Genomic DNA, 11,950 nt, shown 5'->3' with positions numbered 1-11,950 from the left:
GAGCAGGAGTGAGTGGTTCATTTCCAGCCCCCTCCACGACGTCTCTGTATCTGTTCTCTGTACCTGCCTGCACACATTTATAGTAATTTATTGCAAAACAATTGCAACAGCATTTTAAACCCTTGTTTAACCCAAAACCAGAATCATGGGCGTTAAACAAGCAGCGTTAATGCCACTGTAACATCTTTCCCTTGTGCTGCTGAACCTATATACCATATAAATCAGTGAGCTCCCAAGCTCTGGAGTGGTTTTCCTGCCCCGTCCTTCGAGGGCCCAGATGTTAATCACCAGCAATGAGGAAAAAGACAGGACCAACGTAACCTTGGGAGGAAGAAATGGTGAAACCGGGTTCATTATTTTCGAGTGACTGAGGGTGGAGCGGAATCTTTCATTGTAATGCAAAGAGTTCCATCCTGCCCGGAGCTGGGAGCGCAGCAGCCCTCGGCCAGGAGGATGTTTGCGTCTCAAAAAAGTCATTTTGCTTTTTCGAGCAGGATGAAACCAGCAGCAAATGCGAATGTTCATGTAGATACGATGGTTGAGTGCGGGGCTGGAGGAAGCAGGACGGACCCGGGGGCTGGGGGGCATTTGTCCCTTGTTCCTTGTGTTTGGGGGTATGGAAACAGAGTTGGATAAAGGTTCTGGGGGGCTGCTATGGGAAGGGGTTGTCCATATGGGGTTCCTCTTTGTCCAGCTCTTCACCCCTTGCCTGCAAGCCTCCGAGCTGGCACCTCGGCCCTGAGAGATGTGGAGCCTGCCCAGACCTTTGGGGCGATGCTCAGAGCAAAGCGTTTGGCCAGGGTCTGTGGTTCCTCTGCTCCACGGCACACGGATGGGATGCAGGGCCTGACCATAGGGCAGCATCATCCCTGCTCCGGCTGCCTTTGCATCCCAGCGCTCCCGGGGCACTGGGGACGGCCCTTGTGGCCAGTATCCTGGTGGCAGTCCTGACCCTGCTCTACCTCCACACCCAAATGTTTTCCAAGCTGGAGCCTGATGCCATCCCCTTTGCTTTAGTGGGGTGGGAGGGGGGGGGGGCCTCACCCACCCCACCGGGCTCAGACCCATCCCCTTTTTGAGGGACATCCCCAAAAGCCTCCCGCAAGCCGCCTGGTGTGGGAACCAGCAGGGAGAAACGCTCCGGGTGAGCGCGGAGCCGCGGGGGTCCCCCGAGGGAGCGGCCCTGGGTGGGCACCGGTGGGGATCCCCCCTTCCCCTCCCAGCCCCCGGGATGGTCCTTGGGAAGGGGCCGGGACCCGCTCCGCGGGCTCGCAAAGGCTGAAATCCCCGTTTTCCGACCCAGAATCGTTCCGGGAGCGGCGCGGCCGCCCCTGGGGAGCCCCGGCGGGGCCGGGGAGCAGCGGGTCCCCCCCAGGGACGAAACCCCCTCGGCGGCTGAGAGAGGGGAGGAAAAGCGGGGTTTTTGGGGATGTCCAGGGGCGGCCAAACCGCGCCCGTCCGCGCACCGGGAAGGAAACGGCAGCTCTTGAGAACGAGATTTCCTTTATTGTTAAAAAAAAAAAAAAATAAAAGGAAAAAATAAAACAAAAAAAAAAGCCGGAAACTTCCGAGCGGCGTTTCCCGTTCCCCGTGCGCCGGATTCCCGGGGGAAGGGGCGACGGGACCGACCCCGCCGCCCGAGTCGTCCCAACGCTCCCCGCCGTTCCTCCTCCCGCCCGGCGGCGCCCGGCCCCGGGAATCGCGGCTCCAGCCCCGCGGGCTCCCCGGGGTCTCTGCAGCTCGTCGGAAGCTCAGCGGAGCGCCGGGGGCCGCAGCGGCTGCACCGTCCCCACGGTGCTCGCTGAGCAATCACTCGCTGAGCAATAATTAATAACAACAACGATAAAAACGTTTTTCCCCCTTAAACCCGAGCACCGGCGGGCGGGGGCTCCTCCGCCGGGCGCCCTCCGACGCTGCCGGGCCCGGGCTCGGGTTATTTGCCTGCTCCGGCCGCTGCCCGTCCTCCGAAGGGCAGCCACGGCTCGTCCCGCCGGTACCGGTCAATTCCCCTTCGCTCACATCCCATTGGAATCGCGCTTCGGGGGGGGAGCACCCTCACAAATTAATTCTGCCGAGATAAGTTGCACTTCAGAAAATTTATTGTTCGCGTTCGCGGGCTCTGCCAAGGTGTGCACGCACCGGGGGCGTCCCGCTTTGGGCTGCCGCTGCCCGGGGAGCGGGGCCGGGCCGGGAGCAGAGCCCCGCAGCTCCCCGGGCCCCCTCGGGTCCTCCCCGGTTCCCCCCCCGAGCTCCCCGGTCCCTCCTTCCCCCCGCCGACCGGACGCCCCGTCGGGGCGGGTCTCCCGGGCCGCGCACACCGGGACGGACACGGAGGCACGAACACGCGTTCACACCCGCACACACACCCGCAGACACTCACACACGCAAGTAACGGCGCAGCCTCACGCCCGCAGCACCGGACCCACCCGTGGGGCCCCCCCCGCCCGCCCGCCCCATCTGCGGGCCCGAGTCTCCAAAACCCCGGAGAGTCTCAAAAAACAGCCGCAGCGAGGCCGGGGGAGACCGGGGACGGGCCCGGGGCGGCCGTCGGGGCTCCCCGCAGCGCCGGGAGGGGCCGGTCCCGGAGAGCGGTGGCGGGGCGGGGGGTGCGGACGGACGGACGGACACACAGGGATTACCACGTCCTGCCGTAGAGCAGGTTGGGGCTGACCATGCCGCCGTTGTAGTCGACGCCGGCCGAGTCCAGGGGGGCCAGGGGGCCGTGCAGCGCCGGCGGGCTGGGCGACAGCTCCTCCAGGTCGGCCGCCTGCCCCAGCGAGCCGGGGTGCGGATGGGCTGCGGGAGCGGCGGCGGGGGGCGCGGGTGCGGGCTGCCCGGGGACCGGGGTGCCGCTGCCCGGCGGCGGGCAGGGTTTGCCGTCCTTCACCAGCACGGGCACGGCGACGCGGCGCGGGGAGTGCTGCTGGCAGAGGCCGCCGCCGCCGTCGGGGTGCAGCTGCTGCGCGGCCGCCGCCTTGTCCTTTGCCTGGCGCTTCATCTTGTAGCGATGGTTCTGGAACCAGATCTTCACCTGGGTCGGGGTGAGGTGGATCAGGCTGGCCAAGTGCTCCCGCTCCGGCGCCGACAGGTACTTCTGTTGCTTGAAGCGCCGCTCCAGCTCGTAGACCTGCGCCTGGGAGAAGAGCACCCTCCTCTTCCTCCGCGGGGCCGCGTGGAGCGGCACGATGGCCTTGGCGCCCTCGGCGATGCCGCTCAGGCCGCCCATCCCGGCCACGTTCATCCCTGCCGACGGGCCCATGAACCTGGAGACTGAGCGGGACCGGCGGCTCAGCGCCAGCGGACGCCCCGTCGGCGGCAGCGGCTCCCACCCTCCCGTCCGCCCGCCCGCCCGCCCCTCCGCCGCTCCACGCCCGCACTTACTGCTGGAGTACCGAGGGTCGCCGCCAGCCCCGTACCAGCCGCCGCCCGCTGCCGCGCCGCTCCGCATCCCCTCGGGGTAGGCGGGCAGCTCACCCATGTTGCCCAGCCCGCCGTTGCAGTAGCCCCCGACGGCGCCGTGCGGGAACTGGGAGACGCCGTGAGGCATGTGGTAAGCGGCCGCCCCAGTGGGGCCCGCCACGACGTGCTGCGGCACGGCGGCGGCGGCGGGCACCGGCGGCTGGCGGTAGGGCCCGAGGGGCGCGCCCAGCCCGCCCGCCCCGTCCATGCCGCCGAACTTCTTGTAGCTCTCTTCCATCGGGCTGAGGATGTCGGTGACCGAGAAGGGCGTCGTGTGCTTGGGGCTCAGCGACATGGCGGGGCGGGACGGGACGGGCCGGGATGGGCCGGGCCGGGCGCTGCCGCCGGCACCGGCGAGCCGCGGGCGGGCGAGGCGCGGCGGCCACCAGCCCCGGGCGCCGGTAGCTCGCCGTTTCTTTTAGCCCGGCGCCGGGTTTACGCCAGACGCGGGGGGGCGGAGCGAGCGCGCCCGGCGGGGGAGAGCGGCGGCGGCGGCCCCGTCCCCTCCCCGCCTCCCGCCGCCCGCCCCGGCCCCGGCCCCCTCCTCCCGGCCATTGTCCTGCGCCCGCCGGACGGCTCTTAAGCCCGGACGCCCCCGGGCCGCGCCGGAGCGGCTGCGAGCGGCCCCGCGGCCCGAGCCCGTAAGTACGTGCCGGGCGCCCGTGGGGCGCGGAGCGGGCGGGGGATGGGGGCTGCGGACCGCGCCTTGGGGTGTGGGGGGTGTCCTCCAAAATCAACCGCCCCCCTGGGGCAGCGCGACGGCCGTGGCGCGGAGCCGGACCCGACGGCGCGGACCGGTGGGCAGGAGCCGGGGATAGCGCTCCCCGTTCCCGGCGGCGGGGCTGGCAGCGGGATGGCCCCGGGCCCTCGAGCAGCGGGACGGAGCCCCCAGGCCGCCGCCGCCCTCCCGAGCGGCTCCCGCCGGGGTGCGGTCCCGGGCGGGGACCCGCGCAGAGCCGAGGGTCTTTCTAGGGCTGATGCTTCGTTTTCCGTTTGGTTTTGGGGTTGGGGTTTGGGGTTTTTCTTTGGTCGTTGTTCGTTTGTTCGTTGGTTTTACGACAACGAATCGCTCTCTCGGGGCTGCCCGTGCCCCCGGCCGGGGCTCCCGCTGCGGTCCCCGCGCCCCGGGCTGCGGCGCCGGAGCCTCCCGCGGCGGGGCCCGGCGCCCGTCGGGGGGCAGCGGCCGGGGCCGCGTCCTGCCCGTCCTTGCCGCTTCCAGGGGGCTCTTTGACGGCCGTTTGCGATCCGAGAGGACGGGGTTGGGTAATACCGGCCCCAGGGGGCCGTGGGCTGCTGCCGTCGGCTCCTGCTCGCTCTGCCCCGGGGCGACCCGACGGGGCGGGAGGCGGGCAGAGCTCCGCGCATCCCTGCGCGGGAGGACGCGCTCTGGCTGCACAGCGCCGTGTGTGTGCGGCACCGGCAGCACCAGGAGCCGCGGGGTCGGGCCGGGGTGCCCCGGGTGGTTGCCAGCCCATCCGCACCCATCCATATGAGTGGGGACCAGTGGAGCTGCGCTGCACCCCCGGGGAGGGACTGGCCCCGCTCCGGGAAGGGCTGAGCCCCATTGTGGGGAGCCAGGGATGTCCCGCACCTCCAGACCGGACCCTTCCTCTCCTGTCTCCAGACCCCATCGTGTCCCCGATCCCTCTGGGGAGAGCTGCTGGGCAAAGCGCCTCCAGCACTGGGTGATTATGGAATTAAAATGAAAGATAAAAACTCAGAGAAGGAACAATTCTACTTCTCAAAGTTTGTTCCCCCCTCCTTCAGCTGTAAGACCCCGTCGCAGGGCGGCTTGAACGAGCTCAGACCTCAGCATGCACCTCAGCTCCTGCTGCTCGCCTGCCCGAAGCTCCCGGCCAGTTTCCCTGCAACACGTTATCCAGTTGCAGTTTTCCCCAAATTCCTGACGTTATTTTGTCCTGGTTTCCCCCTCCCTGCTTCAAAGAAGCATTTTAACCCTCTCCTCCGTGGCTGCCCGTCATCGGGAGGGCCTCCTGTCACCCCTCCAGCCCTGCTCTGCCGCTGCGGCTGGAGGCGACCCATCACTGAGACCCCCGCGGGGGGGACACACAGCCCTGTCCACCCGGGGGTACAGGGGCTGCAGCAGAGCTCCCGGTGCCTGTTCCCATTTCTGGGGTGTTTCCAGTCACCATTGGTACATCTGGGCTGTGCTGCACACTGCTGAGCATCGTTTGAGCCCAGCTGCAGAGTCTTCCTCAAAAGGCTGACAGTTATATTGAATTTAATTTAATTGATTTGATTTTTCTCCCTCCCTTTTCTTTTTCCCATCCCTTCTGGAGCACGTCCCCTCCTTTCTGGGAGCCAGGAGCTGCTAAAAGCTCCATCCTCCCCGGACCTAAAGGTGCCTTTTTGTGCCCAGGGCCGGTGGCATCGCTCCAGCGGAGGGGGTCAGGCCTGAGCGCCCCCCAAGCAGGCAGGAGGAGGGATGGGGACCCCGATCAGCCCCGCAGGGAAACAGCCCTGGGGTTAACCTGCGGCTTGGCAAACCGGGGACCCCGGAGGTGGATGGATGGAGCTTGGCCGGGAGAGGCAGAGCGCCGCGTCCCTCTCCTCTCCGGAGGGAAGAGGCTGCTCCCGGTGCCGCGGGGATGATTCCCTGAAAGCCGCTGGGGCAGGGAGGAGGTTGGGATCTCACGGAGGCCTCGGTGCTGCTCCGGTAACAAACCAGGCAGAAATAAGGCGAAGGGATGAGCAGGACTGGCCCCGTGAGCCTGACAGGGGTGACCTGAGGTTTGGGATCTTGGCACCGCCGAGGTGGTCCATAAGGACTCAAGCGATGGGCTCTGCTTACACACCAGGACATTTGACTGGGGACCTTTTGCATGAGGAATGAAATGCAACGGGTTTCAGTGGGAAAGCAGCCCAGGGAGGGTGCACCGGTAGGAAAATGACCCTGAGCACTAGAGCCGCGGCCAAACTGCTGCTGGAGGAGCGGGATGAGGGGTGATGTGGGAGGTTTCACCGTGATGGCGCTGGGACGGGCTCTCGGGCTCCATGGTGGGTCCCTGGGGTGCAGCAGGGACTGACCCTGGTCTCCAGCCCGCTCCGGAGACGCCGGGACACCCCTTGCCCGGCTCCCGGAGGCAGGGGCCGCTGCTCCTGCACCCCCTTACAGAGCCGAAGGGGAAGCGCAGACTGGGGGGAGCCGAGGGAAACGCAGCCAACAAAATTCCTTGGTTTTCGCACTGAACGCCCCCGCCCCCCCCCGAATCCTGCCCACAGCACTGGCACAGTGCTTTAACAAGGAGCACAACACCGCAGGGAAGGTCTTCCTGTTTCCTAAGCCGGGCATTGTAACTTCCCCTAAATGGAGCCTTTTGGCAGGGTCAGTATCGAACATTTGGTCCCGTTGGAGTGTTTTTCCTTTTGCTGTTTCCCTCTGGCAGAAGCCCATCACTCCCCTTTGTCCCAGTCCAGCTCCACTGACTGGTTTTTCTGATGGGAAGATATTTCATTTCGTTAGACTGTGCTGGGCTGCTGGTAAAGAAAATCCTATTGATACAGCAAATGTACCACCAAAACTACATGCCTTAAAGTCAGCCTCATTTACAGACTCTTCTAACTCAACCAGTGGAAGTGCCAGACAAAAACAGACCATGTCCCTCCGTACCCTGAGAATATCAAACCACAGATTCAAGCAAAGTAGTTTCAAAAGCCAATTTTCAAGGGTGGTATCGCAGGAGCAATGAGGCGGATGGTGATGGGAAAACACCCACCAGAAGTCAAACTATGAGGTTTTAATTCTGTGGAATTGTTTCCCGAGCTCCTTGATCCGTCTCCGCAGGTCACCTTCCCCCGATGCAGATGTGATTTCAGAGATCAGGTTGTCTTCCTGATAATAATGACACACTTTGGCCATACGGTGCTCATTTCCACATGTAAGTTGTTCTCGCTATTGGAGACCGTGCCTATTATAGCACAGATATTGACCTTGGCAGGACACAATTGACACATAGATAGAGGCTGATTTCTATTTTTTGTGGTGGTTTTCAATAATCCAGTATAAATGCTAATTTATTTCTGTGGCAGCTTGCCTAAAAGCAATAGTTTCTACCAAATCATCAGCGGTGGCCGCTCATTGCCCGGGTACAGTGTTGTGATCACAGTTGATGGCAGTTTGCCTCGATTCCGCTCTTACCAATAATTTGCAGAGATTAAAAGGGTCTTGGAAACGGAGACTTAAAGAATTGCTTTCTAAAGACGTTGTTAGATTGAAAAAGGAACCTGGGGTTTCCAGTGCTCTCTAAAATCATTTCCACATAAACCCCAGATTTAGTAGTTTTAAGTGTCGCTAAATGGGCTGTTCACAGCAAAAGAAAGATATTGATGCGGCAGAAAGCGATCCCTGCTCCTGCTGCAGACGCTGGGCTCCTGCCTGTGCCCGGGTGGCTTATGCTAAACTCAATGGCAGGCTTATGGGGGGTATATGTGTGTTACTGTACCTGACGTCTATCCTCCTTAAGGTTCCCTTCATCTGCCTCTCTTTACACAGCTACGATTTCCATCAGACAGAAACATTCACGGTATTTTTCCTTGTGACTGTAGGTTTTCCTTATGCTACTTTTTGGGAGAAAACCACTAGAAACGTATTGGACTCCTCAAATCCTTCCCTATTTGCCAGATGGATTTGTTCCCTTTGGGCTTTGTTCCTGAGGAGCCTTTCTCACCCTTTTCCCAGCGCCTGCAGTGGTCAGGGTGTCTGTTCTGCTCCAAAGATGCTGTGTGTTGGGCTGAAATCACCTCCTGAGCTTCCAACTATCCGTCCCATTCCATTCCCTGGGATAGCACAGCCTGGCAGGGCAAGGACGCGTTTGTCTGGTGTCTGTGCCTCTTCACCTGCGCTGACAGGTTGGAGCAGTGCCTATCTCATCGCCTGGGTGGGTGCTGGCTGTGCCCCTGCTGCTTCATCCCTCCTCTGCCCTTGATGCCCAGGCACATGGAAACTGCATTTGGGTGCATTAAGCCACAGCTGGGTGCTGGGTGGCTCCCATCACCTTTTAGGAGCAAACTCTTGCTGTCTCATTTACCATGCTGTTAATTTGATGGAGGGTGTCTGAAAATGCTAACAGTGCTCCCAGGTTTTCTTCCCAACCACTGTGGAAGATGCTGAGCAGCACAGGACCCCTCTAGAAACACCCTGTGTGTTGGTAGTGGTGCAGCCACTGCTTGGGATCAGTTGCTGACCCTGTAAATGAGGGTTACATTGATTTCATCCAGTGCTGATTCTGGTGCTGCATGGAGTCAATGTGCTGTTATCACCTAACCCAATCCCTTGGGCCCAGGTTAGGTGATACCAGCAGTCACCCCTGTTTTTCTCTCATTGAAATAATGACAAAGTGTTCACCCTGGTGCATTTTGCACACAAACTGGCACTAACTCTGCTGCCAGCTCCCTGTTCTTGTGTTTCTTGCCGTTGCTGGTGTCCTGCCAGGGAGCAGCCACAGATGTGGGCTGTTACTGGGAGCCTTGATTGACTCCTACATGCAGAGTTTATTAAGGCCCATGGGAGGGTGAGGTGTTATCCAGGAGCTGCTGTGGGCTCTGCTCTGCTTTTGCTCTGCCTGCTGTGGGGTTTGGGTGGTGCAGGCATAGGTGCACAAGCCAGTTTTCCTCCTGCCTGTGGAAGGGGATGTTTCCAGCCATGGATATCCCAGGTAAATCACAGACTGGTTTGGGTTGGAAGGGACCTTAAAGCTCCTCTAGTTCTGACCTCCTGCCATGGACAGGGACACCTTCCACTAGAGCAGGTTGAATATTTTGCATCATCAGGTTGTGCTGGGAAAAGTTTCTAGCAGGAGAAGTGTGGTGGTGTGAGCAGAGCATCTCCTGCAGGGCTCTTGGGTATGGGGACCATCGGTCCTCCTGCTGAAGTGAAATACCGAAGAGCTGCTTTTGATATTTTCTAATCACTGATGCGGTAGAACATGCTCCAGTGCTGTGAGACAGTGGCTCCTCACCCAGCTTTCCCTCAGGTACCAGGCTGCTGTGTTTATTTGGCATCCCGGCCTCTCCTGCAGGGTTCACTGGACTCAGTGCTGCTGCAGCTCGTGCTGCCGCTGGCTCCTTTGTGCTGCACCGCAGCTCCCGGCCGGCTTCCCCTCCTTGTTCTGTTGATGCAGTGATGTCTCAGTCTGTGTTGGTTTCCCTCCTTCTCTAACTAGTAGGGCTGAAGAACGAGGTTGGATCTCCCCCTCGCTGCAGTGTGTGGGGCTCAGTGATCTCCCTGCAAGGGAGCAGCAGTGAGACTGGGGCTCCTGAGCTGCAGCTTGGGTTATTTTCTGTCCCTGTTTAAGATTTCCTCCTGATTCACATTGCTCATAACTGTTTCTGGCTTTGGAAGAGGAGACCTTTCACATGGGACGTGCCTGTCTGTCCATGTGTTGTACCTGGGCTGTGCTTGGCGGTGGCAAAGGGACTATCAAGTGTCTTCATGCTCCTTGATGAGATAAATGCCCAGGGTGCCAGGGCTCTGCTAGACTCCTGGAGCATTGGGGTGGATTTTACTGATGCCTCTCCTGTCCTGCTCTGTCATCCAGGACGGGTATTTCTGCTGGTGTGGAGGTTACCCAAATCCATGGGGTTTCTTCCCTCTGTCAAAGATGACTCCCCCAAGCCCCTTACTTGAATATTTCACTAATTTAACACTATTTTTGTCTCCCTGTATCTATTTTCTCCTGTGCCCAGGTCCGAGCTGAGCTGAGCCCTTTGTCAGCTCTAACATCACGGCTGGGTTGCAGAACTGACCCCCAGTTCATACCAGTGTTTGCTGTACTGCTGAGCCCTCATCTGCCCAAGGGTTTCATGGCTTGTGCTGCTTTCCCCTCAGACCAAGCTCCTCTGGAGGAAGGAGGAAGACCCCCAGACACTGGTCCCTGTGCACGTTCAGGAGCCTATGCTGCAAACAGTGCAAGATATTCAGTGTACAGGAGGCTGGAAGAGTCAAAGGCTGCCTGTATCCAGCCTGAATAGTAAGTTGGACAGTCTTCGGACACAGAGTTGGCTCTGCACAAAGCCCCAGATGGGTGTTTAGTAACACATGGGCTTTCTTTGGAAAGAATAATTAAAGGAAAAGATTAAACCCCTCCATGTTCACTTGATGACATCTCCTGATTTCTTTTGTTGGCATCTTTATGTCAGCGTGTGGTCAAGGTGACTCTTTGGGTTAGATTTAGATTCAGTGTGAGGAAATCACAAGGTAGAAAGATTTCCTGAAGGATCCTCTCCATTATCTTGGACGTCAGAATAATATTCTTTGTACGATTAGAAGTAACCATAGTTACTCAGGGCCCTGGCTCCGGGAGGCTGAGCAGAGCAGGGACAAAACTCCTCTTTTGGAGCAAGAGTTTCTGTGCAAGCGCTGTGGAGTAGGAGCAGGTCTGATGGGTGGTGTGGGTACAAGACCCAGCACAGGCTGGGACAGGGGGAATTGGTTTATTTCCCTGTGATGTAGAGGGGAATTGGTTTGTTTCCCAGTGATGTGGAGCAGGGGAAGCTGGCCCATGGGTCTTCATTAATCAGAGATGTGGCTGCTGGTGTTAAATGGCACTCAGCTGTGAAGCTGGGCTTTAAGGATGTTTATGTCCCTCCCAATTGCCTGGTGGGATTCCCTCATCTGCCCTGATGAAGAAGGGGAGCTGAGGAGCGGCTCCTGCTCATCTCACCTAGGAGAAGGGATGGGAGGATGCAGAATAAAAGGCCAAATATTCCCAAGGAATGAGCTGGGCATAACGGAGCCACCAGAAAGCAGCTTTCTAAAGGAGAAATCATGTCTGAGCTTTTCCTTTTGCTTAAATCACACTGAGGGCAGCTGGTGCATGAAAGATGACTTTACAGCATCAGCTGTTCGGAATCAGGAGGCACTGAGCTGAGCCTGGGTCTGAATGCTGTCATATGGACTGAGCAGAGCTGGGCTGGCGTGGGAAGGGGTGGCTGGTGGTGGAGTGCAAGGTGGCCTCTGGCTGGGAGAGGGGGTCTCTGTGCCCTGGCCCTCTCATTTCTCTGCCCCTTTGTGCAGAGGGAGGTTTGCCTTTAGGCTACACGGTGCCTGCTTGGGGGTGTCCAGCCTGTGTGACAGTTCATGGCATAAGCAGGGTTTTCCAGACCTCAGGAAGGCCCATAAACCAGAAGAGTCAGAGGTGAAAAGCCAGAGGCAGTTTCTGTGAGGGCTTTGGGCACTTCGGGCTGCTGTCTTGTGCTGCTGGGCCACTCTGATGTGCCCAGAGCATCCCTGCACTCTGCAGTTGGGTACCAACTCATCTCATTGGGTGCTTGTCAGCATCTCCAGGTACTGAAATAACTTTATAAACTCCTCTGAGGTGAAGCCAGCTCTGGTCTGAGCACTGGGCAGCCACATTCCCTGCTGTGCTGCCCTGCTAGGGTCAGCAGCTCGGTCACAGCACCACACTGAGCTGGAAAAGGCCACAGAGAGGGTCCTTAAATCTGATTAATGTATCCAGTGAGTCTGTAGTTT

The 11,950-nt window shown here is 59.9% G+C and overlaps 1 protein-coding gene across 1 annotated transcript; it reads right to left on the bottom strand.

The window, feature by feature from the left end:
• Nucleotides 1–2,635: 2,635 nt before the first annotated feature.
• Nucleotides 2,636–3,754, bottom strand: NKX2-4 (NK2 homeobox 4). The gene is made up of 3 exons (XM_030489636.1): nt 3,382–3,754; nt 2,801–3,270; nt 2,636–2,767 (listed from the first exon to the last, which is right to left on the bottom strand). Exons 1-3 carry the CDS (start codon nt 3,752–3,754, stop codon nt 2,636–2,638), a joined length of 975 nt encoding a protein of 324 aa, XP_030345496.1.
• Between the last annotated feature and the right edge of the window lie 8,196 nt (nt 3,755–11,950).

This window comes from Strigops habroptila, chromosome 6, assembly GCF_004027225.2.
Source record: "Strigops habroptila isolate Jane chromosome 6, bStrHab1.2.pri, whole genome shotgun sequence".
NCBI classification, from domain to species: Eukaryota; Metazoa; Chordata; class Aves; order Psittaciformes; family Psittacidae; genus Strigops; species Strigops habroptila.
The sequence above is the reverse complement of the archived record's forward strand: the minus strand, read 5'-3'. Positions and strand labels throughout refer to the sequence as shown.

Excerpts from the sequence above, each read along its gene's own strand:
- NKX2-4 (XM_030489636.1), bottom strand. The coding sequence starts at position 3,754 with ATGTCGCTGAGCCCCAAGCACACGACGCCCTTCTCGGTCACCGACATC. Across the intron at positions 3,271-3,381 it reads CGACCCTCGGTACTCCAGCA|TCTCCAGGTTCATGGGCCCG; the intron begins GTAAGTGCGGGC and ends GGTCCCGCTCAG. Across the intron at positions 2,768-2,800 it reads CGCCCCCCGCCGCCGCTCCC|GCGGCCGACCTGGAGGAGCT; the intron begins GCAGCCCATCCG and ends TCGCTGGGGCAG.